Genomic DNA, 26,776 nt, shown 5'->3' on the forward strand with positions numbered 1-26,776 from the left:
TGGTCACTAAGGGGCTAATGGTAAATGACTGACGTTGTCTTTAGTATGGTGATTTATTTTGTTTGGTGACGGTTTATGTTCTGCATGGAAATGAACATGGGTATCAAAGGTGGTAGATATCTGTATATAAATGGGCACCAGTGGAATGAAACAATTAATGGGCATAGCAGAACAATGTCGTATGGTGTTTCATATTGATATGTAATAAATATGGAGCAAGTTTGCCCCTACAGTTAGAGCATAAGGTCTTGGTACCCTGAAAATTAAGGGATTGACTTGGGCTAGGAGCTCTGGCTTTCTTCATGTCCCTTGTGTCCTGCATACAGAGCAGCCAGTTGGCGAAATCTGGGACCCCAAGAACCCAACTGAGAAAAGTCTTGCTCTGAACTTGTAGACCAACTGCTGATTGAACTGAGAGATGCAGCACTGGAGCCTGAGCCCTCAAAGGCATAAGTCTGGAAGGAATCATAAGGAGGCACTGAGGAGTCCTGATCTGCCATCCTCACTTTCCTACTGATGTAGTCTTTGAAGAGTGAGAAGTCAAGTTCAGCTCCTGGAAACCACTGAGGCAAGGGGTGACGCTGAGTAGCAAGAGTACTGTCCCCTCCAGCCTCACTGCCGTCGCTGAAATTGTACAAGCTACGCAAAGCTGACATATCGTATGCCTCTGTGTCCTGCTCTCCACCTCCCTCGTCATTGTACTTGATGACGTTATCCCTCATATCCTCATCTTCATCTGATGAAAGATGACCTTGGTGGTGTCGCTTTAGAGCCAGAATGAGAAGAATCAGCACTGTAGGCAATAAAAGACAGAATGGAATTAATATAGTATTATGATCTAACAAAAACAGAATGACTAAACCTCTACGTACACAACATTTCTGAGCTACAGTTAGACCACTCAAAATTGCATTAAAAAGTGGTCTTCTAGGGGTGCAATTTATTATAGGAAACATTGTCTGGATAATGGAGTGGTCTTTGGAGAAGATTCAATGTGCTTTGTGACCAAGAGTTGCTTTTTGTCTCAAAATGTGAGATTTATCTGAAGGTTTATTCATCATATTGCTCCAGCTACATTTTTAAAGATGGTTTCCAAAAGGTATGATTTTTGAGACTAGAACTTCTTGCCATTTTGAAACTAATATATATATTAACTAGTGGTTACCTTATTAAATAGTACTGTATATTACTCCCATAACTCTCCATTTAGTGACTGCAAAATGTGTATATGGCCTAAAGATGGCACATTAAATTAAAGGGAACCTGTCATCACGAAAATGCAATGTAAGCTACTGGCACCATGTTATAGAGCAGGAGGAGCTGAGCAAATTGATATATAGTTTTAGGCGAAAAGATTCAGTGAAACTTGTAATTTATTCATTTAAATTCTTGCTAATTCTGGGCTTTGAAGTCCAGGTGACGGTCCTATCAGCCTTCCCTCTATGATTGTGTATACAGAGAGAGCTGTCAATCACTGATAGGACCGCCTCCTGGACTTCAAAGCCCAGAATAAGCAGAAATTTAAATAAATAAAATTACAGGTTTTACTTAATCTTTTCAGTAAAAAAAAAATGTGTATCACGTGGAATATTTTTAAAGGGGTTGTCCAGGATAATTGAAAATCTTGGACAAGCTCCACAGTCGTCTAAAATTTAAAAATCATGTTATACACACCCCTTTTTCCAGCACTGTTCTCTTTAGCACTGGTTCAGTCCTGCTCAAAGTTGGCTGCAACGGTGGTGAGTTCTGTACACCTGCACGTCATTGTGAGCACCAGAGTTTCAGCCACACGTACAGTGACAGACAGGCGTATGGCATGTCACCACTGCCACCAGTCACTGCCCTCTGTCCACTACAATTTGTAAACAAGCAGAGACAGGAGGAATTGACCAGTGCTGCAGAGAACAGCACTAGAGAAAGGAACGAGTATAATTTTTTGGTTATTTCAGGGCTTATTCAAGATTTTTTATAATCTTGGGCAATCCCTTTAACAGGGGAACCTGTGGGTGATGTGGCATCTGTTAAACCCATGGTTTCTATCAGCAAATACACTTGGTTGAAAGCTCACATGCCTACTACAGAATGCAGTGTAAAAGGAACCTGTGCTTACCCGGCTCCAACAGTGGTATGTTGTTTCAACCGATTTATGTGAGTACACCTACTTTTTTTATTTAATACTATAGTAAGCAAATTAGACAACATTGCAACATTTTCTGGGGCTGATAAAGCCCTAAGGCTAAGTTTCTTGTGGTGCGGCTTTAGCATGGCCTTAAACCCCCAGCCCTCTGATGGCCAGTGGTACCCACTGTGGCCACTATGAGGAAACTCAAGCATGTTATATCATGTAAATTGAGAGTGGATTTTGAATTTCTCTGTATAACCTAACTCTTTCTTCTCCATATTGTTTGGTGGAAAGAGAGGAACATAAGGGGTTTCTCATATTCATACCACTGTATGTAAAATACTAGAAACTCTGTAGAGTTGATCTATTTTACCAACCACTAGCTAAGTACTGTATAAAAATTATTGGAGGTATGCCTTACTGTACAAAGTTCAGATCAAGATAACTCCATTTTTGACTGTCACACAGACCAACTTGACGCTGATTTCTCAAGTCTCATGTGTCAGCCTAAATGGCATGAGGAGCCAGAAGACATTTCTGATGAAAAATTAATTGGACTGACGCTATTCAGTATGATCCAGAGATCTTATTAGGTTGTTTGCAAGAAACCAACTGTATACGACACGTATACTGTGCTATATGTGGTAACATTATTTCCATTTATATGGCTTTGTCCTTTCTGTCTCCTTTGGATTTAGATATGAAATGCTTAGGGGCTTCATACATATTAGGACAATGTAATTTAGGGCGAGGTTCCTGCACAGCACAGAGCTGCCTTTCCTATCAGTGTGGCCATACATATTAGATAGAAGTTGGTTGATGGTTAAACCACTGTAGAACGAGCAATCTGGTCTGGTGAGCATCGTTCTGGGAATGATCTTTCATGGAAAGCTTGATTGAGGACTAGTATCTACAGTATTTGCTGAAAAATTTAAGACATGGCAGACTTTTTAGACGGTGATGGTTTTTAATCAGGCAGCTAAAGTGATTATTCATTGGTAAATTTTACACAACGAACAGCTGTCTTGGTTGAAATCAGCCAATTTTAGAAACCTTTTTTTTAGACTGTGTTTGGCCACTTTTAGGATTAATGGGAGAACATGTGAATAAATAGTCTCATCCCACCTATGATAGGAGAGTGACGTATACAGATGTTTTTGTTTCATACCTGGGAGGTATTGTTCATCATGCCTTATTTAATGCACCATACAACCTTGAGTGATAACTTTAGGGCATCCAAAATGTCTGCATTATACACTAGATTAAATGCATCTCTTATGGAGATGACCCATACTAAATTAGTTTTGGATTGAGATAATAGACAAAATAAATTCAGTCTTTTCGCCTCAAATTACTTCTGATCCATGGCTGTATCTTAGATTGTCTGGATGAGATGTAGGGGGATGAGTTTCTTCAGCTGGCAGTCACCCAATAGCTGTTTATAGCTATAAAAATCTATAGCCTCCGAATAGATGTCTTATCTTCTAATGGCAACAAATGGGTGAATGTTGTGAATCACATTCCTGAGTTGAGAAGCGGGCCTACCAACATAGATTTTAATTTAACAGAACATAACATTAATGGTTAGATAACCCGTAAATGTGATTTAAAAACTGGCTTTTCCTTACTCTAGAATTGTTGATTTCACCATTGGATTGTCAGGGTTGACGGTGCTCGAGTGATCTTTTTAATGTAACCCTCTACTCTACATGACAGCCCACTAGTTGCCAGCTGATCACCACGGGCCCAGGAGATGGAAACCTTATAGACCAGTTATCTGTGAGAGGAAATGTATTTTGACAATGTAGGAGAAATGTGAAATTACATGGCTGTGCTTAGTCCTCCAGAGTGAGAGTTGTCCTCCTCTCTATGATATCAGTAGGTCTAAATGGAGCATATTAAGAAGGGATGTTTTAGAAGGACCATTTAAGGAGTTGGGTGGGGGATTTATGCTTAAAGAGGTTTTTAAAATTGGTAGAATTGAAATAGATTGGTTAATTCTTGTTGAGTTGGGGAATTCAATATGTAATTACAGTATATGAGAATATGGGAATAATACAAATCTGACATAGAAAGGTAGATAGGAAGTTAGAAAATACAAAAGGTATAATTTGTAACTTACCTACAAGTATCAGAACACAAACCAACAAGGCAATAAGTGCTCCAGGGCTCAGGCTTCCGGCCATCACATAGGCAGTTGTGTTACATGACTGCACTGCCCCTGTGCTGTCACAACCACAGACTCGAATGGTAAGAGTTCCTGTGCTACTCAAAGCTGGAGTACCACCATCGACAACCAGTATCGGCAAGATAAACATATCCTGCTCCCTTCTGTCAAATGGCATTCGATGTGTATGGACAGAAGCTGTGTTATCTGTAAGGAAAATACATGGTTTCAACTTTGGATATTAAAGAGTAACTCCTGGGATTAGGTAACCTTTAACCCACTTTCCTTGCTAGTTGCTAGGTAAATAATCATGCTTAGTAGTAATTGTAGACATAGTGGTTCAAGGATTTTCTCTAACTTTATGTTCTAAATTTTAGAAGCCAACTGTGGAGAATGACGTCTATAGTAGTGGTTAAAGATGAATTTATATCTGGAGTTCTGCTTTAAAACAAAATAGAGCAATATTTAGATCTTAGATCTCTCGCAGATCAAACTGGACTTAGATCACTATACAACCCTACGGTAACCTAGGTCTGGTTGAACTGTGCATGATCCATATATTTTGCCCCTAAACCAGCTGTCTGATACCAACTCATGAAACCACCAGCATGCCATTACACAGCTGGGGTTTAGGATCATAAACCTGCCCACAGCAAAACCATCTGTCCCTGCAAATAAGAAATTAAATGAAATTCAGACTATACCAGCAGCATTGGGTGCATGACCACTGCTCCTACTGAAGAAGATACATCTCGCTTCGAGAGGGAAGTTGACCATTAAACCATGAACAGTTTTTGGGAGTGCATTGGGTTTGCTATTATACTGTATTTTCTACCTTACTAGTGCTGTTATTTTCTAATAACAGATGCCAGTTATTGGATAGCCACATATTGAGGGTTAGTACAAGAACTATGTGCACATCTATCTGGCTTTGTGACAGGACTGCCTATTACTTTGCACAAGCACTTTGTAAAGCAGTGAGCACAGGTGTCGCCACTAGAGATGAGCGAAGTATGCAAAAATTAGATTCAGCTGCTTCGACGAATTTCACAAAAACATTTGCTTTGTGATGAAGTACTTTGTCTCAAAGAGCTTTTCTTTGTAAGTAGTAGGTACAATGATAGGGAGTGGCGATTACGCCGCTCCCCGTCATTGTACCCCTCAGATGCCGCATTCATAGTTGATCGCGCCATCTGATAGAAATAACAGAATGTAAAATTTAAAAAAATAAAAAATAAAAAATCATACTTACCTCATCCATCCAGCTGGCCGCCACCACCTTGCTTGAAGATCTGACGCAAAATGTTGTGCTGCCCGTGGTGCCGTCATACGTCACCGTGCACATGATTTTGTGCGAGATCTTCAAGCAAGATTGCGCCGGCCGGCCTGTCACAAGCAAATGGATGAGGTAAGTATTATTATTTTAGTATTTTACACCATTTCAGGTCAAATCGATTCGCTACCATGATGCACGAGGAAATTCAGGTCAAAGTCGACTTGGTCGCTCAACACTAGTCGCCACCTTGCAAGCTAAACAGCGTTTGTTTGGTGGCACATGGGGTCCATACAGGCCTGTATTATGGATCTATGGGCACCCAGTGTTCTAGCACTTCTTGAGGCACCGTGCTATATAGACAATATCAGATTACATATCAGTTTATAGCAGGCTCGATTATGAATGTGTACAATAATGATCCACAATAAGATAATGTGCATGACATTGAAAGGTATTTTTCAGCTTTTTGCAATTTTTTTAAGTTGAAAAAACCATACTGACCTGCTCCCTGACACCCTGTTCTGGATTCCTGAATCCCTAGCTCTATTCTGCTGTAATCTGGTCCCCGTCCTCTAAACTTCTGGATGGGCAGACTCATGTGCAATGCTGCAGTCAATGACCGGTCTCATCGGGGGGGAGTGTCCCCAAGTGGCATGTCACTGCCGGTTCACGTGCCGCTTGGGGACAAGGAACTGGAGTGGAGAAGCTGGGAGCAGGTGAGTAAGTTTTTTGAACAGGTACAGGTGTCTGGGCTTGAAATTTAAAACAAAAAGTGCACAAAACTGGGAAAGCCCTTTAAGACTGAATGCAGGGTCATAGTAACGGTAGTGTGAAAACTGGACCATCTAACATTAATCTCAAGTGAGGTCAGATGACATCATACAAAATTATGTATGGTTATTCGTAAGAAATCGAATGGATGGAAATCATGGATGACATGATCAGAGTTGATGTATGGTAGGTGACCAGGATATGGCTCACCCTTGACATTGAGCAGAGTAAAGTGATGCTCGGCGCTGGGGTCTGGAGCAAGCCTGAAGTAGAATCGATGACCCCCCATTGGTTCATCTCGATCCACCACACTGATAGTCTGAATCAGCTACAGCAAAGGGAGCACAGATTAATCGTCTAAGCGTGATATGGATAGAAAATACATGATTCAATACAGAGAGATGCATGTCACCTGGTCTCAAAGCAAGTACCGTATATACGTTCATCATGTTCACCTGTCTTCTGCTTTCTCCATCTTTCCCCTTTAGTGATCACCACAGCAAAGGGTAGTTTTACACACAGTTTTTTTTATTTTTTAAATGCTCTGCTTACATGTTAGCTTAAATAGTGCAGTAGAATAGTAAGATATAAAACGCGCTACAACTACAAGCAATGCTTTTTTTTGTTTGTGGTTTTAAATACAGCATTCTCCATATATGGCTTTTTTGCTATTTACCTATAGGCTTCTCTATGCGATATGAAAAATAGCTGAAAAATTCATGCTAAAAATATAAGAATAAACACCAACACAAAAAAAGCTTGTAAAAATGTGTGATGTTCTGTACAAGCAAAAAAAACAAAAAAAAAAACCCACAAAAATTATGTGTGAAAGAGCATTTATCTGGCAAAAAATATTATGAATAGGGAATTTCAAAAACTATTATAGCGATATACATTGTTCAGTTTCTAATGTACATTTTCCTGTTTAGTAGCACCTCTGCTGTCTATTCTTCTGGTCCACCTTCTGCATTCAGAGGTGGACTACAACGCTCAGTATCTTCAATGCTCCCTTCCTCCCCCTCAGTGCTGGAGTAGTGATCTCATAGAAGGTGAAGAGGTCCAGACACCTTTCATTCCTGTCTACTTCTAAATTCATAGAAGAATATGGTTCTCTCTCTCTCTCTCTCTCTAGACAGTATACAGAATTGTGGGGACATGGCATGTCTCTCTGGGGTGATATGTAAGGGACTATTTTGTATGCAGGGAAGGAAGGGATTAACAAGAGCCAATTGTAATGTATCCTGGGAGATACGGTTGCTTGATTGTCTTATGTTCTTATGTGAGCTGCTGCCCGTCCACAGAAAGCAGTGAGCTGCTGCCCGTCCATATAAGCAGATTATTTACTAAAGGGGTTATCCAAGCTATAAAACATGCCCCCAATGCCCGGGCCCCTCATATAGATTATACTTACCCTGCTCCCTGCCACCCGCGTCGCTCCTGATCCCTGCACAACTGCCGATGCATCTCCCCGTTGCGCGGATCAAAACGTGGTGGGAGAGGGGTACAGCCAATAGCAGGCCGAGACGGGGGGAGAAGCCTCTTTAGCATCGCGTGGAGATGCAGCAACGGCTGTGAGGGGATCAGGAGAAACGTGGGAGCGGGGTAAGTATAATCTATATGAGGGGCCTGGGCATATTTTATTGTTTTTTCATGTCATAACTGAAGACAGGCTCATAGATGCATGTGAGTCCATGTTCAGCTGACCCTGCCTCTCTGAGAAGGGCCAGTCTCGGGGGTCTCAGCAGCAGGACCCCCTTCATTTAAAACTTTTGACATATCACTAGGTCAAAACTTCTGAAATGTCCCTATGCCATTTATGCGTAAACGACAACCCAAGTTCACCCTGGGTGCGAGCAATACAAATATGTGGCTCCATTAAACTGAACGGGAGACGTCTGGCAGAACAAAAGCTCTAAATACTATTTAGATGCATTTCTAAATGTCGCCAGAGATCAGCGTGATATATGGCTTAAGTGGCGGGATGTCAGCTTGTGGTGACAGTGTCGGTATTATTTGGTGATGACATATAAAACAGTGTAATGTGTCAAGAGCGTGAAGGGGGAAGCATCGGGCTATCACATAATGCACTATTCTATTTTATCTGAACAACGGCTGCATTGAGATTTGTACAAGGATCAAAGAAATGAGTGGACCATACAGTATAGTATTATTTGCCATAAAAATTTATCAAGAGAGATTTTATAGTTTTTCATAGTAATTGGGGTCAGCAAGATTAGATACGAGAAGACCGGTAGAAGATATAAAAAAGGGTTTCTCACCTTTCCTGACTTGTCTGTTTCAATAAATATTTCTATTTCATATTAAATAACTATTCTAAAGCATCTATTTTTATGAATCTATGGATAACTGTTCCTCTATCATTCCTACTAGAAGTTTATGAATGGATTTTCAACTAGGTGTTACTAATAAGGCATGCACTACTTTTCTTTTCCCATCTAAAATAACAGATCTCAGACAAAAATGGCTCAAACGGATGCCAAGTGTGCATAACTGATGTGCAGGATCTGTTTTTTTAAAGGATCGTTTTTTTTTTACAGGATTTGCATGTATTTTTTGCAACGTGTGCAGGTGGCCTTAAGGTGCCAAGAATATCTTATCCTCCCCGTGTTACTTTTTTATAGGAATAAATTATAGAACATTACCTGCCCTGGAAGAGCATCTTCACAAACAGATGATTCATGAGGTGTAGCCAGCTCTGGAGGATTATCGTTTACATCCAGGATGCGTATCCTCAGGGAGAGAAGTGAAACTTTTTCTGGGTAATCTATAGGAAACATATGATGGCAGAAGTTATTCATATGGTGCAATGATAACATTTTGAAGTAGCAACATGCCTTTTATAGGAAGGAGAAGGTCTTTTTTGAGCTTCATTAATGTCTTCCTCAGCCATATTATTCTCTGTTTCACATGCACAGCTAGATGCTTTTCTCTCACAAGCAGGGTCATCTTCCTTCTGTGGAATTTGCCATTACTATGTGCAGTGCCCTCACTTCCAACTATCTTTGTTTTCTTCTAAGTAGCTTAGAAATCTGATAAGTAGAGAGGGATCACACAAACACATAGGATCTTCTCTGCTCTTAAGAAGCAATGCTTCTATTTAGCTGAAGATAGCTCTGACATGCCCCCATTTCCCGTGAACCATCTTCTATGTCTCTTTTAGACCTCATTCACATCTCTGTTTAGGAAATCCGTCACAAATGCCGGCTGTCAGCCAGACCAAAAACAGTTGTCTGTTCGAAACCCAGTGTTTATGACAGAAATCAGATTGTCAGCTCCAAGGCTGGACAACTGTTTTAAGGTTATGTAAGGGTGCACAAATCTGAACCTCTAGAAGGAAAGGTGTTCATAGTAATAATGTGTCCAGATTGAGAGGTATGCACATATGCATGTAGAGCAGATACACACAATTTAAAGTGATAAAATATGAGGGTGCACTTAAGGAAGAGATCCCTAAATGGTGACTCTTTGACATTCTAGCTGAGAGTAAGGCACGTGTGGCTAATATAGTATTTTGCTGATGAAAATATTTAGACCAAAAAAACACCATAATGATATGAAGTTTACAAAGATGATTGGGTTGAACTAACCTGCTTCCTTGGCCTGCACTGTCAGATTGTGCCACCCAGAAGTTTCACGGTCCAGGGTTTTGGTTATCCTGATTTCACCAGACTCTTCATCAATTTCAAAAATCCCATCATCAGAGGTTTTGTCCAGTGTGTATCTGGTGACAATGACAAACAGGTTTCAATTTAAGAAGTGAGGGATGGAATAAGAAAAAACTGCAGCACTCAAGGATTACAAGCAGTTCTGTAAGAATACCTCCAAAATATGGCGTGGTACATAGAGTCCATACAGTAGAACACAATGTGGCTAGAGCTCCACCATACAGGCTGGTGTTTGTGCATATATAAGACTAGCTTAAATGGATGTCCGAGATTTTGATATTGATAGCCTATCCTCAGGATATTTTATCAAAGTCTGATCAGTAGGGGTCCAACTCCCTGCAACCCAGCCGATCACTGGTGAGCACTGCTTCCTCTCACCTGTCACGTTCATTGATTACATGACCAAGTAAATAGGCCTTGGCTGCAAAACTAAGCATAGCCAGTATACAATGTAAGGCGCTGTGCTTGTTAGGCTCTGAGGAGGTTGCAGTTCTCAACTGAGTGCCGCAACCTCTTCAAACAAGTCATCACTGGGGATCCCAGGAGTTGAAGTCCCATTGATCAGATACTGATGACCTATCCTGATGTGGAACAACCCCTTTAACTAGGCTAGTGTGAGCGGTATTCTGCATTACATTTATTAGCACCACCAATACAAATCTGGCTATCCATCCACCCGTCTATCCATCCATTCATGCCACCATTTATCAGGAACATCCTATATAAGGCTGGCTCTCCATCCAACCACCCATGGCACCATTTAATAGCACCATCTGATATAGGACTGGCTCTCCATCCATGGCATGCACATAATACGAATTCTTCCACTTGAGCAGCAAATCTTTCACAAGCTCTCTTCTGCCATTCAGCATGATACCTGATGGAGTTGTTTGCTTTATCTGGGTCAGTAGCTGTGATTATCCCTATGACAGAGCCAATATGCGCATCCTCTGAAACTTCTATGATCCCACTCAGAGGGTGGAATTTAGGAGGTTCATCAACATCCAGCACTGACACCTTCACAATTGCTTGATCCCGAAAAGTCCCCAGATCAGAGAAGCGAGGATCCAAAAACCGGTTCTGGGCTTCTAAAACCAAGGAGTGCTCCTTCTGGGTCTCAAAATCCAGAGGCTGTAAGAAAGACATAATGAGGAACGTTTGTTGATAATGTTTTTGGAAAAGCAATATTTCCCAGCCTTGATGATATAAAAAAGTAATACATAACTTTAACATGAGATCAGTAAATAAATGCAAATATCAATTACTCGCAATCACCTCGGTGACTATGTCCTTACTTAAAATGCTTGATAAATGGATGTGCTTAATATTTCTGCCTCCATCCTATTCAAGAATATCCTTATTAATGACTCCCTCGTAATTACTTTAAGATAAAAAGACATTTCTCCAGCCCCAGAATTTAAATGATGTTTAGTCTGGAGTCGGGAGGTTCACAGGCTGTGTTGGCCACATCTGAGAAAGCTAATAATTATAATTGTGCACGTCAATGCAGCTTACTACATAAATCACCATAATATATTCCGCAATTCAACTGAATATTGTTGGTTTCTGAGGATGAAAACCTGTGGTGCTAATGGATCTTTAAAATGCAATGGCTGATTTGAAGAACAGAACTAAAAGTGAGCTATCGTTAGGATACCGGATCACTCTAGGAAAGGACCTTTTCTTACAGGCTTCGCTTTTCTATGGTTTCAGTCAGTCACCGTGATACGTGCAATTGTATGTGCAATAAACTAACCTAGCACAGTTCTACAGATCTAGTTACTGCACATCCGCCTCTGTCATGTCCCATGTTTTATGGCTATATGCATTGTGTTACTGCTATTATTGCAGTGTGTTTGCTGTTGGAAGCTTGTCCCTGCTATCTCCCCGTAGCCAGGATCTGATGCAATCAGATCCTCCTTTCTTCCTGGGCTTGGCGGTCATTTTTGGTGGATTTAGAGGAGTATTACAAGCGTTTTAGGAGAGTGGTTGAGGATTTGGAAGAGGTTTTGCCAGTGTTTTTCTCATTCAGCCCTCGGTTGGGATATAATTCAAATGCGTTTCTGGTGGCAGAAACTTCACAAAAAACGCTTCTAAAACCGCTACCGTTCTTTTCTGCTTCTCCATTGACTTCAACGCAAAATCCTCCATAAATACAGTTCTAAGAAGCATCATGCCACTTCAGAAGCGGATCTCAATTTAGCAGAGGAAAAAACTTGAAAATGTATACTGAATATTTTCCCATAAAAACATAAAGTGGATCATTTTGCTGTAAAACAAAATGCCTGGAGGTGGGGAGGGTTCTTTAAGCAGTCTGTCAGCCATCACAGGAGAGACAGAAGCGGAGGTATATGATAACAGTTTCTCATATCTAAGTGTAATAGATCAGCTCACAACAACCTGATATTAAATCGGTTTAAACTATGTTGCATGCAGAGGGGTAAAAAATTAATTAAAGATCAAGGATGAAAGGCACGGTGCAGTACTGACATGCCCAATAAAAGAAATGTAAACTTTTATGCCTCAAACATTAAACATAATATAATATAACCAAAGAGAGATGCGCAACAAGCTGTTTTGGCTCGAAATGCATAAGCATCACATTCTCCTTTATGGAACTTTTACTATTCGAGCATTAGTACTTGGCAAGACTGTACTATAGGGGCATTGCTATATGGAAAACCTTAGCAGGTTACACTATGTGCCCATTAACCCACTTCACCCCTCGTTTCTCCTCTACATCTCCCCACTGCCAGTTCCTCCACTGGCTCTCCATTGCCCGGCACATTCAGTATAAAATATGTACAGCCTGCTGTCATTTTCCCCTGGCTGTGCTTGAAGTTGGTGGTGCAGGTGTTACGCTGACTGGGTGAGGAGGTGGTAGAGGAGGATGAGGAGGAGATAGCGCAGTAGGAGGCAACAGGAGGCACCGAGAAACGTCCAGCAATCCTCGGTGGCGGTAGGACATGGGCCAAACCGCATAAGGCACAGCCGCCACTACATTTACCCAGTGGGCATTTAGGGAGATATAACATCCCTGCCTGTTCTTACTGGTCCACGTATCCGTAGTTATGTAGACCTTGCCATTGATGGCGTTGCGCAGCGCACACCTGATTTTGTCCGCCAATTGTTCACGCTGGGATGTCCCACCTAGAAAAGTAGTGGTGGCTGAGAACCACGAACAATGGGACATTGTTGTCTAATCTGTCCCCTCCTTACATATCTGACCTAATCTCCAGTCCTCTGAAGACCTCCTTCTTAGCTCTCCTCTCATCTGTTCTCCACATAATCCCCTCCCATGCATCCCCCATACTCTTGAATTTGCTACCCCAGCGAGTCTCCAAATTTCCAAAAGCAACCTGAAAGCTAACCTCTTCAGAAAATCCTACGACCCACAATAACCCTGCTGTCACCGCGCTACCATCTGAGCAGCTTCTACCTCCCCTCCTGTCCCCATCCCCCTTGTAGGTAGTCACCGCTCTCTGGCAGGGTCCTCTCTACCCTTGTGTGCCTTTCGCCAGCTTTCTGTTTTACAACTGATTCCATTTCATCGGACTTTGATCAGAATGTACAATTTAAATGGACTGGAAAAGCAAGAAATACCGCCACCTTCATTCCTGTAAAAAGTACATACATACCATATGGTATGCCTGCAGTCCACTGTGTTCTCCCGATTACGTGCTGCTTGATATCCCTTTTACTAATTACTTGTGTTACCATTTCATATCATTTAGTTCTATAGTATTACAATGACCGGTCATGTTTCATGTGCTGAACTGTTCCCATTCATTATTCGGCAAAATGTTGACTATTAAGCCACGACTGGTACTAACAGATCCCCTGGTACTTGAAAGTCTCTTGCTGGAACTCGATGAGGTTATTTATCCCTGTGTGCTACCATAGGGCCCCATAGGACCTGACATAACCGCCACCTCTCTTTCTTGCTAGAAGCCCATAAATCACGTGGATCAATATTTAGGAGTTTCCTTTAAATTAAAAAGAGTCCCAAAGTGAGAGCGAGCTGATGAGCTGCGGGGATAAAGCATTTATGCCAGGGGATGATAAAGACACGTCATCCTTGTTTGCAGCCCGTAGAAACTCGATTTGCAAAGTGACTTGGCTGTAAGTAGTATTGATCCGGGAGACATGACAGATCTACATACTATTATTTATAGGACACATGGGTGCATTTCATCTGCTTGCATTAGGGGATTTCATTTACTATCTTGAAGATCACTAGAATTGTAATCCATATTGTAAAAGGAGGTGTTCAGGATTTTGGCCTTTTTTTTTTAACCCTGGAGAATGCAGTACCTAAAGAAAAAAAATCATACACATCTGCTCCCTGCTGCCCGCTCCAATCCGGGGCTCTGTGCGGTGAACCGCTGGTCCTCAACCTATTGAATTCTAACTGGAGTATGGAGGGGGTCACGTGCACCACTGCAGCCAATCACTGGTCTCAGTAATGACATGACCCCGTTTGTGGACATGTCACCGCTGAAGCCAATCATTGGCTGCAGCGGCATACGTGATCCCATCCATACCATAGCTGGAAACAGACTGGGATGTGTGCAGATAGCCTATCGCACACACCTACCAAGCCAGCTCACCACACGTGACTTCCTTCATGAGCTACACGCTACTGACGTCAAAAGTAGGAAGTGGTCATAATAATGTTACTCGACTGTGCATAAATGGCACATCGTGCCATCGTAAGATTTTGCATTTGGGCACAGGAACATCAAGTTATGCCCCATGCTCAACCCTCTAAGCCAAATATTAGAGAGATTCGACTACAGATTACACCACTAATGAGTTAAATTCATATAGTGATATTACATAATATTATTAGGGTAAGACCACACGGCACGGTCGTGTTGCGGTCATGCTGTGGTTAGGGACCCCATGCGGTTACCACCTGTATAGTCATGTTTTTAGGGTGCGTCTTTTGCCCAAGATCATTTATGGACTGTTGTTTGAACGGTTATATTAAACATACACCGCAAGCATCTGATCAACTGTATGGCCCATCCGGTCAGGAGTTGCTAGTGGGTGGGCATGTTTTACATGTGGTCGACCACAGATGCGGTCATCCCAACTTGCAACGTGCCTGGTCCGTTTTAGAAACCCCATTGACTTCATCAGGGAAATTGGAAGCTGCAGTTCCCAACCACAGCATGCCTGCATCAGGACCACACTGTGCGGCCGTACCCATAGTGTTCATTATAAATTGGGAGTTTCTTGGGAGTATAATTTGATTCACCAGCAGATGGCGCTAATGTGACAAGTTGCTTTTCATCCAGTTTTTGTACTGCTGCCAAAGACTTGGCAAAAAGAGCATCTTCTGTTTCCTCTCATCTTAGGGACAACAAAAAAACAGTATGACTGAAGCGGACTAGATGAACATTACCAGCTGTTCACTCTGCATGAGAAATTAACCAGCAGGGGCTGAACAGTCACCTAGAAAATGTATTATGGACTGGTCTGGAGCTACACGGCAAGAGCAAGTCTCAGAAAAGTCACGCAACAGATTAATATGTGCGACTTGTCTGCAAATTGCTGTCGCAGTGACTAGAGGCTATGACAGAAGAGTCGCGGTGACTTGCATGTCACGCGACGTACATTAAAGTCAATGGAATAAAAGTGGGATGGGACTTGGAACCTGCGTGAAAGCTATCAGGCCTGGAATTTTTGCAAACGTCGCGGCATGTTGCGTGTCACACAGTGACATCATTGGCAATCACTCGATCTAAAGTGATGCAACACAAGTCCCCGTGTAGCCCCAGCCTAAGGCGTCATGCACCGCGTCCGATCCGAATTTTACGCTCATCGCACATGGACCCATTCATTTCTATGGGTCTGCAAAAAAAACAAAAAACAAAACAAAAAAACAACAGCACTTGGATGTTATCCCTGTGGTGCTAGCATCCATTTGACCGGGCCGCAAATGATAGAACCTGTCGCTTTTGCGGATAAGAATAGGCTTTTTTCAAGCTCCCACGAAAATTGCAGAATTCATGCAGACCGCATCCATATTTAGCAGATACGGTTGTGTGCAGGAGGCCTAAAGGAGAGAGGCCAGGGGCTTGACTTAAAGGGGTATTCCCACGAAAACTATTCTACAGTTTTCAAACCAGCACCTGGTTCGGATTACTTTTGTAATTGCATGTAATTAACAATTTAGTATAGCCACTGAGTTATTCAATTAAATATATCTGTGTAGTGCCACTTATTCTTTGACCAGCTCATTAAGATGGCCGCACATGCTCAGTTAAATCTTTCAACTGCCTCCTGAGCTGTGATAGGGAGAGCATGGACACTCCTCCTGAGCTGTGATAGGGAGAGCATGGGCACGGCTCCTGAGCTGTGATAGGGAGAGCATGGACACGCCCCCTTAGCTGCAGCAGAAAAGACACTCCCCTTGAGCTGCCAGCTTGATATAAATCTAGCAGAGTAATGAATGGGGAGATCTCTGGATCCATGTGAGGTACAAGGCTGGTTCTAGCTTTGTTAGAAAGAGACTGTCATGTACTATATGATGTCTGATTTACATTTTTTACCTTATTCATGGGATAACCCCTTTAAGTGAAAAATAACTCTGACTACACTCATAAAACGTTGTGTTTTACTTTAAGAGGACCTGTCTCCTCTCCTGCCATTTTAGAAAATCCTTGAATTCCGCATGAAATAATTCTGTAGTGTTGGTAGATTCGGATTCATCCTTCTTTGAACAAATCCGAATCCGAGATTCTTTCACAAAAGAGAATGGGGGTCATTTATCAAACTGGTGTAAAGTAGAGCTGGCTTAGTCGCCTATATCAACCAATCAGATTTCACCTTTCATTTTCCAAAGGAGCTGTCAAAAATGAAAGATGGAATCTGATTGGTTGCTATTGGGAACTAAGCCAGTTCTACTTTACACCAGTTTGATAAATGACCCCCCAATGAGTTCCTAATCACCGTACATGTATTATATAGTATGGGCTTCACTGAGCCCACATGACGATGGCTGCCAGTTAAGCGAGACTATGCGAGTCTCACGCATGCGGTGTTACTGTAAGTAGCGGCACAAGCAGGACCATATTACACAACGAATCTAAACCTGGACCATCTGAACCATGTGCCGCAATCCATAAGGAATCCGAGTTCATATTCATTGTGTAATACAGTTCTGCATGCGCCGCTACTTACAGTAACAGCGCATGCGTGAGACTCGCATGGTCTCGCATTACTTATTTACTCTGAGCGGAGACCATACATTCTATTACAGGTACAGCGATCAGGAACTCTAACAATGTGGCGCACAAATCTACCAACACTTGAACTCTGCATTCTTCAGTTCCTCTGTTATTCCTCCTGAAGATGTATGAATCCATTGACAATAAGCGTTACCATTCCCCTTGTCAAAGTGTGTGGGCAATGTCATATTGTGCAGGGGCACCCCCGAGTGGTAACTCCCAGTTGTTAGTTTATTTATAGATTTCTTGGAAGAATAACAGAGGAATGGCCCAAAACACCATTCTATCAACAAAGTCTCAAAATTGTTATTAGTAGTTACTAAAGCAAACATGAGAGCTCCCCAAACCCAGGAATAATAAGACCCCTAGGCTTCCAGCCCTGCCGCTCCTGTTCTTTACTTGCCAGCAGCAGTTATTTGCCCACATACCCCAATCATTGGCTTCATTGTTCTTGTGCTGTATACCACTGAGGCTAGTGATTGGCTGCAGGGTTCATCTATGGTATAACTACTTGTATTCCCCATAATATAACAATTTTGGAGCATCTTGCTTAGAATTCTATGTTGGGCCATTCCTCTGTTATTCCTCCTAGAAATGTATGAATAAATTGACAACTGGGTGTTACTAGTTGGGAGGTACTTCTGTACACTTATTTTCCGACAAATCTTGGCATTGGAGTGCCTAATGAAGAACTCAGGTAAGCTATTAACGTTCACCTGCTCTGTCTACCCCCACAAATACATGCGCTGTATTACCCACTTATCTGTGGCACGGTACTGTTCATCCTGAGCTTCCTGGTTCATGCTATAATTACAAAACTGGGAGCACTTTTGTAACCCTTTCAACACATACCTCATGCACATGGCAGAGCTGTGTACAGCATGTATGCGGTTCCCTGCTAGTGAGTGATAAGCACTAAATATGCAAACATATGATGGGCCATATGGAGTATCTGCATAATACGGCCTCCAATGGAACAAGGTACATCTTTTTCTCTTGGATTCTGTATAAATCTTAGAACAACTCTGTGTGCTTCTATATGACAATAACGCATGCATGGGTAGAGTATGGGCATAGACTTTCATGTGTCATATTCCAGCCCCTACATTTTAGGGCTTTTTCAGATCCTTAAGGTGGTTTTCCCATCACATACAATGGGGGCATATTGCTAGGATATGCCCCCATTGTCTGATAGGTGCTCTACAACGAGAACAGAGCGGGGGAATGAATGGAGGGCACACTGCGCATGTGCAGCCACCCTCCATTCATTTCAATGGGGCCGCCGAAAAGTGCGGTGCGCTCCCATTTACTTGTATGGGAGCAGCGCTTGGTGGTGGACGGACCTCAGTTCTCCTTGTAGGTGCGGGTCCCAGAGGTGGGACCTCCACCTATCAGACAATGGGGGCATAGCCTACCGATATGCCCCCATTGTATGTGATGGGAATACCCCTTTAAAGGGAACCTGTCATCTACTTTATGCTGACCTCACTGACGGCAGGATAACATACTGACAGAAATGCTGATGGCAACCTGTCACCTGGTTTGGTGGCCCCAAACAGAATACTATGCAGCAGGGGGTTAGGCTTCCAGCCCAAAGTACAAGCCCAATTCAAAAACAAGTTGGGGCACTGCGTAAAATGGAAATAGAGATAGAATGCAATGAGTTGTAAATCTCGTGGAGCCATATTTTATTTACATTGCATCATAGAACACATATCAGAGGTGGAAAGTGACATATTTTACCATTTCACGAAAAAAATTACCTCATTTAGATCTTAATGGCAGCAACACATCTAAAAATAAAAGTTAGCAAGGGGCCATTTCTACCATTGCGTAGCATACCCTTTCCTTTGACCAACGGTCTGTAAACCGGAAGTGGAAGTGAGGAGACTAATCGCTGGAGTTTTGGGAGAAGGATGTTGTCCCATCTTGTCCGATATAGGATTCTAGCTGCTCAATGGTCCTGGCGTTTTCATTTCATGATGTGCCAAATGTTTTCTATTGGTGAAATGACCGGACTGCAGGCAGGACAGTTCAGCACCCGGAGTCTTCTTCTGAGAAGCCAAGTATGTGGTTTAGCAGTGTCTTTTTGAAATATGCAAGACCTTCCCTGAAACAGACATTGTCTGGATGGGAGCCTATGATGTTCTAAAACCTCTGTATACTGTATGGCTAGCATTGGATTAACCAAATAGAATATTAAACGACGTCACACAACAGAGCAACTAATTGACATCAATTTCCTTGTGACAAGTAGATTTTAGAGAAGAATGGTCTTGGAAGTATTACAAAATAAAAAAAAAAACTGATAAAATAAAAAATAGGATTATTTTCTGCTTGGCACATAAAAGCATTTATTCAGTGAATTCACCTGCTCTTAACGATGACGCTGCCTGGATCTAGGACTATGCCATTGTCTGCAATACAAACATCATTATGCCGCTCTCTGTGGGTAGGGGTGGTCAATAACGCCAAGAAAGAAAAAAACTGCGGCGTTCAATAATACAAAGGAGAAAAAGAGGCCACATCACTAAAAAGACTAAACTTAATAGCTCAGGTGCTTGTACCTCCTCCCCCATGACAATGGATTTCAACATCTTTTGTGCTGTATTGAATAGCTATCATGGTGGATTCCCATGACTACCATCAGGTGTCCTGTCAATATTCTCATAGATGTATAGTAGTTCTGCAGCTGATTTTTCACAGGCGCTATCATGGGCTAATTACACCAAAGAGACTTTATGCAAACAGATTAATGGGGGTTTTCCACAGTTCAGTTCATCTACACATGCACATATCTTCATCATTATGTCTTCTGTGAACATTTATTACATATACTGTATAATGAAACAAAGACTGCAAAATAAAACTTGGAGCAACTTTCTTCTTTTTTTTTGTACTCAAGGTAACCAATGCTAAATGTAAAAATCTTTTTAAAAGATGTCCATCACCTTTAAACCTCTGGTGGTTGCCACACAAAAGCCATGATGTCTGAGAAATTAGAAATAAAGAAAAGCTCTGAAATACTCAATATCCTGCACTATTTCTAAGTCACTATTCAAATTTACGCTAATTAGTGACATTGACAAAGTTAAAATCTTTGTACTAAAGGTCAGATTTCCTTGTGCCTTAATCCTTTCGTTGAAGTTCATATTCAGACGACTCTCAGGCGGAGAGGTTGCCTCAGGTTTTCAACTTAGCATTCAGTAACATTGTGAGCATGGCAGTAGAAAATACGGCAGTAGAACTAAGTGAAAGTGTCAGAAGTCAAAAAGTTGTACAAAGCAAAGAACTTTCTCATAATCAAGACCAACTATTTTCAAAGGGTACATTATACCTTCCTTGAGGGAAAGGTTAATGCTGCAGCGGGGTACTGACCCAAAGCACGTGGCAAGGCTTTTCAAAAACTACTTGAAGATGAAAGAAGTCAAGACGGCTGTAGGTGAGGGACTTCACCGGTCCTCAGCCTAAAAAAACGCTTGAGTGATAAAGCCACACATTCAGATCACAGATAGTTTAGGGAAATTCCACCGTAAGGCCTCATGCACACGGCCGTTGTTTGTGTCCGCATCTGAGCGGCCTTTTTTTTGACGCTCGGATGCGGACTCATTCATTTCGTGGCCCCGCAAAAAAAATAGAACATGTCCTATTCTTGTCCGTTTTGCGGACAAGAATAGACATTTCTATAATGGGCCGCCCGTTCCGTAGACTCCATACCAGCTGGAGTTTGTGAGAAGAGTGAAACATACCAAAATACAAAAAAAAAATCTGAAATTTTTGTAAAAATTTCTAATATGATACAACTCAAGTTGTTATGCTGTTAGTATCATTTGTAATGAGGAATTTGGGAGTAACAGAGAACAATGCAAAGCATAAGTAATTTCTACTCCACAGTGTAGATAGACAGCTGTAGATGGATAAATATATTATATATATATATATATATATATATATATATATACACAGTGGATATAAAAAGTCTATACACCCCTGTTAAAATGTCAGGTTTCTTTGATGTAAAAAAATTAGACATAGATAAATAATTTCAGAACTTTTTCCACCTTTTAATGTGACCTATAAACTGTACAACTAAATTGAAAAACAAACTAAAATCTTTTAGGTAGAGGGAAAAAAAATACAAAAATAAAATAATATGGTTGCATAAGTGTGCACACCCTTAAACTAATACTTTGTTGAAGCACCTTTTGATTTTATTGCAGCACTCAGTCTTTTGGGGTATGAGACTATCAGCATGGCACATTTTGACTTGGCAAGATTTGCCCACTTTTCTTTGCAAAAACACTCCAAAAAGATTGCGAGGGCATCTCCTGTGCACAGCCCTCTTCAGATCACCCCACAGATTTTCAATCAGATTCAGGTCTGGGCTCTGGCTGGGCGATTCCAAAACTTTAATCTTCTTCTGGTGAAGCCATTCCTTTGTTGATTTGGATGTATGCTTTGGGTCGTCATGCTGAAGGATGAAGTTCCTCTTCATGTTCAACTTTCTAGCAGAAGCCTGAAGGTTTTGTGCCAATATTGACTGGTATTTGGAACTGTTCATAATTCCCTCTAGCTTAACTAAGGCCCCAGTTCCAGCTGAAGAAAAACAGCCCCAAAGCATGATGCTGCCACCACCATGCTTCACTGTGGGGATGGTGTTCTTTTGGTGATGCGCAGTGTTGTTTTTGCAGCAAACATATCTTTTGGAATTATGGCCAAAAAGTTCAACCTTCGTTTCATCAGACCATAACACCTTTTTCCATGCTTTTGGGAGACTTTAGATGTGTTTTTGCAAAATGTAGCCCGGCTTGGATGTTTCTCTTCATAAGAAAAGGCTTTCGTCTTGCCACTCTACCCCATAGCCCAGACATATGAAGAATACGTGAGATTGTTGTCACATGTACCACACAGCCAGTACTTGCCAGATATTCCTGCAGCTACTTTAATGTTGCTGTAGGCCTCTTGGTAGCCTCCCAGACTAGTTTTCTTCTCATCTTTTCATCAATTTTGGAGGGACGTCCAGTTCTTGGTAATGTCCCTATTGTGCCATATTTTCTCCACTTGATGATGTCTTCACTGTATTCCATGGTATATCTAATGCCTTGGAAATTCTTTTGTACCACATTTTCAAGCACCTAGCTCCCTTCTGTGGCATGCGTGATGGGTATAAAAGCCAGATTGACAGCAAAGTTTTCACATGAAACCTCCTGTCCTGGTGGTTGGGAGAACAACAACAAAATGCAAAGGCAGCAAGAAGTGCACAGAGGTGAACCTTTGCACAGATCGAGCATCAGATCAGCAGAATGGTAGACCAGTGATCCAGTCTATAAGAGGAAGTGAAATTGGATGTCCAATCCCAAACCTGGGGCGGCAAACAGTGTCTACGCAGTTCATCAGAAGGCATTTGCATGACATTGGGCTATGAGCCAGATGTCCATCTACAGGTGTTCCATTGACCTTGTGCCGTGAAGGCTATCATGGTGCACAGCAAATGGCAATGAAGGCTGGAATGGAGGTCGACTCTCTTCAGTGATGAGTCCCACTTTTTTTTCTGATGCAATAATAGCTAAAGACGGGTCTGGAGACCATGTAGGCAATGAGACGGAGAGGCCTTCAGAAGTATATATCACACCAATTCGACTCCTGAGATTATGGTGTGGGGTGGCATAATTTACAGTAGCTGGACCTCTCTAGTCTTAATTTCAGGTACACTAAAAGCTCAGCATTACATTAATTTGGTCCTGAAACCAGTGGTACTGCCATTTATCCAAAGTGTCCAAGGAGCCATTTTTCAACAGGACAGTACCAGGCCACATGTTGCTCATGCTACTGTAAGCAACCTGAGTGGCCTAAACATGCTACCATGGTCTGCAGTATCTCTGGACTTGAGCACTAGTGTGACTCGCGAATATTCAAATCGCTCATTTTTATTGCGAATATCGGCACTTCGAGAATTCGCAAAGATATAGAATATAGTGCTATATCGTCATAATCTCGAATATTCCCGATTTTTTTTATTCAGTACTAATGATCCCTCCCTGCTTCTTGCTTGTGAGCCAATGAGAAGGCTGCAATATCTTTGTCAGAGCTTAGCAACATCCCTAGCAACCAATAGAAAAGTTGCCTACCCCTTTCTATATAAGAACCTCCCCTGCAGCCATTTTCTGCTGTTTTTTGCAGTTGTGAGAGAGAAAGCAGTGTCATTGCTGTGCTCTGTGCTTTGACGATTCATATGCTGTTCCTTATCCAATTATATTAGATAGTTAGTTAGCTCATATATATAATACAGATAGGAGATAGTCAGCGTAGGTTACATGCCGTTCCGGAGATATTCCCAAAAAATGCATTAGCCAATAGAAGCCTGGTCACATGACCCTTATCAGCCAATAGAAGCTCGCAGGCCCTTAGTCTCCACATACACACAGTTTTACACCAGGTTTCTATAACAACCCAGCAATTTTTATTCACTGCTGTAGGTCGGCTTTAAAGAAAATCTGTCAACAGGATAATCGCTATTGCAGTAAAGCCATGGCCTAATAGCAGTTAGTACCTTATTTCAAAATGTGCCTTTGTTCCAGCAACAGATGTTTTTAATCCTCTGAAAATCCAGTTTATTTGGTATGCAAATGAGCCAGTAAGGTGCCCAGAGGGGCGTCACTCTTGCAGGAAGGAGTCCAGGCACACCTCCTGCCACAATGTGTCCACCCACCCCTCCTACATCACATTCAAGCCATGACTCTGCCCCCCTTTTCCCTACTCCCAGCAGGAGGCGTGCCTGGGATGATGCTGTGAAGGTCACAGTTCAGGGGGCAGGTAGGGTGGCATTCAGGCCACCCTCAAAAGATGGACTTAAAAACCCCTCCCCCAGGTCCCGCTAAGACACGTCCCTGTTAGGTCACGCCCCCTCCCACTCTGCAGCCGACGGGGATTGTCACTGTCAAGGGGTGGGGTGCTGTGGAACTCACTGTTAAAGGGGAAGGCTGCTGTGAAGGTCAAAGTTAAGGGGGTGGGCTGCTGTGGAGGTCCCACTTTAAAGGAGACGGGGTACTGTGTGGGGGGGGGTCAGTGTTAAGGGGTGGGGGGCTGTGGAAGTCACTGTTATAGTGGATACTGTCAATATAAGATTGGCACTCTCAAACATACGGAGCCCCACGGAATTTGAACAATTTATTATAACTGTACTTAATTAAAATATAATAAAATACAATAAAATGCACATATGATAAAATATATGGAGATAAAAAAGAATTAAAAAAGAATTAAACAGTGGATACAGTTACTTCTGTGTTGTTCAGGTTTACTTATTGCAGATACTGAGGGATTCAGGTATCCGAAATAAGTGCAAATGCCCTGGGTATTACTTTGTTTTAGTCTGTTCTGCTGATTATATTGCACATGGATTAAGGCTACTTCTCTTATAGACCTGTTGTTTTTATGTCTAGATGGTATATATCACGTAATCAATATACACTCAGCTGTGAATGTCTACCGAATTTCAGCGGCGAAACACCAACATACAAATATAGTCCATATGTTTTCCAAATATTGTATAATTAATTTCTCATGAGGATCTTCACATAGACTTTCGTTTAAATGTTCGAAGGTTTTCGAAAGATTTTTCCACACAAACTTTTGTTTATATTTGCATTCGAAAAAACGGCATTGAAGAGTCAGTACAAAGATCACATGCGATAGTTATCTATGGGCAGAAACTGTACTGGTAATTTTTCAGGGGTGAAACTTTTGCAGATATAAACGAAAGTTTGTGTGGAAAAATCTTTCGAAAACCTTCGAACATTTAAACGAAAGTCTATGTGAAGATCCTCATGAGAAATTAATTATACAATATTTGGAAAACATATGGACTATATTTGTATGTTGGTGTTTCGCCGCTGAAATTCGGTAGACATTCACAGCCGAGTGTATATTGATTACGTGATATATACCATCTAGACATAAAAACAACAGGTCTATAAGAGAAGTAGCCTTAATCCATGTGCAATATAATCAGCAGAACAGACTAAAACAAAGTAATACCCAGGGCATTTGCACTTATTTCGGATACCTGAATCCCTCAGTATCTGCAATAAGTAAACCTGAACAACACAGAAGTAACTGTATCCACTGTTTAATTCTTTTTTAATTCTTTTTTATCTCCATATATTTTATCATATGTGCATTTTATTGTATTCTAATATATTTTAATCAAGTACAGTTATAATAAATTGTTCAAATTCCATGGGGCTCCGTATGTTTGAGTGTGCCAATCTTATATTGACAGTTACTTAATTTGAAGGGTGAATTCATCATATTGTGCACCTCCTATGGTTGTGGAGTCAGTGAGCTATTTCCAAGATATCTACTATCAGGGGCGTAGCTAGAAATGCATGGGCCCCATAGCAAAAAAAAATTATGGGCCCCCCCCCCCACATATCTATCGGGCCTCCCACCACCCCTTCCAGAGCTCCCACGCAAACACCCATCCTAGATCTCCCACCGCCATGAGCATAGAAAAGTCAGAGGAAAAACAAATAAGTATATGAACCTTTTAATTCATCCGTCCTGCCGCAAGTGTAAAAGTACATTTATGTCTGTGTCTGTCATATAAGAGTGTGCCCCCCAAAAGAAGGAAGGGGCGCCCTCCTTATCACTGCTGGCATCTCTTTTTAACTTCAGATGATCAGACTCTCACTAATTACAGCACACGCCCTGCGCCCTGGCCTGTAGTGTCCACCATCAGACAGGGGAGGGAAGAAAAGAAACCCCAGAACTAGAGTGTCAGTGTTCCCCCCAATGTGTTGGGGGCCACAGGGTTTCTTCCCTCCCCTGTCTGATGGTGGACACTACAGGCCAGGGCGCAGGGCGTGTGCTGTAATTAGTGAGAGTCTGATGATCTGAATTCTGCCTGCAGACCTGCAATGGCTTCTCTTAGGCCCCACTCTGAGTCTGCAGGCAGCTCTTTTTAACTTAAGAATTTAGATTATCTCAGAAATCATAAATTCTCAATAATCTCACTTCCTTAAAGGGAACCTGTCACCATGATTTTGTGCATAGAGCTGGGGACATGGGCTGCTAGATGGCCGCTAGCACATCTGCAATACCCAGTCCCCACAGCTCTCTGTGCTTTTAATGTGTTAAAAAACAGTTTTGATCAATATGCAAATGAACCTGATATGAGTCCTGTGTCCGGAGATGAGTCCAGCGGAAAGGAGCCCAGCACCGCCCCGCGTCCTCCGAATCTCCTCCTTGCTGGCTGACGTCACAGAGCTGGAGCGCCGAAATCTCGCGATGCGCGAGCTAGCGCATGTGCAGTGTTGGCATCATGTTCATTCCCTGTGCTGGCATCGCGAGATTTCGGCGCTCCAGCTCTGTGACGTCAGCCAGCAAGGAGGAGATTCGGAGGACGCGGGGCGGTGCTGGGCTCCTTTCCGCTGGACTCATCTCCGGACACAGGACTCATATCAGGTTCATTTGCATATTGATCAAAACTGTTTTTTAACACATTAAAAGCACAGA

At 42.0% G+C, this 26,776-nt stretch overlaps 1 protein-coding gene and 1 long non-coding RNA gene across 2 annotated transcripts in view; both read right to left on the reverse strand.

Annotated features, from left to right (window-relative positions):
* Window positions 1-281: 281 nt before the first annotated feature.
* The window catches only part of CDH22 (cadherin 22), a gene marked incomplete at its 5' end in the record, with an annotated part of 197,939 nt that continues 171,444 nt past the window's right edge, over window positions 282-26,776 (reverse strand). Inside the window, 6 exons of the mRNA XM_040438494.1 lie at window positions 282-793; window positions 4,245-4,496; window positions 6,547-6,664; window positions 9,000-9,121; window positions 9,945-10,078; window positions 10,900-11,153. Coding sequence (XP_040294428.1) covers window positions 282-793; window positions 4,245-4,496; window positions 6,547-6,664; window positions 9,000-9,121; window positions 9,945-10,078; window positions 10,900-11,153 — 1,392 coding nt within the window. The remainder of the gene's footprint in view (window positions 794-4,244; window positions 4,497-6,546; window positions 6,665-8,999; window positions 9,122-9,944; window positions 10,079-10,899; window positions 11,154-26,776) is intronic.
* On the reverse strand, window positions 16,251-16,459 carry LOC121003466. Its single transcript, XR_005779480.1, has 2 exons — window positions 16,411-16,459; window positions 16,251-16,344 (listed from the first exon to the last, which is right to left on the reverse strand). It is a non-coding gene; the product is annotated as an uncharacterized LOC121003466 (long non-coding RNA).

This window comes from Bufo bufo, chromosome 6 (assembly GCF_905171765.1).
Source record: "Bufo bufo chromosome 6, aBufBuf1.1, whole genome shotgun sequence".
NCBI classification, from domain to species: domain Eukaryota; kingdom Metazoa; phylum Chordata; class Amphibia; order Anura; family Bufonidae; genus Bufo; species Bufo bufo.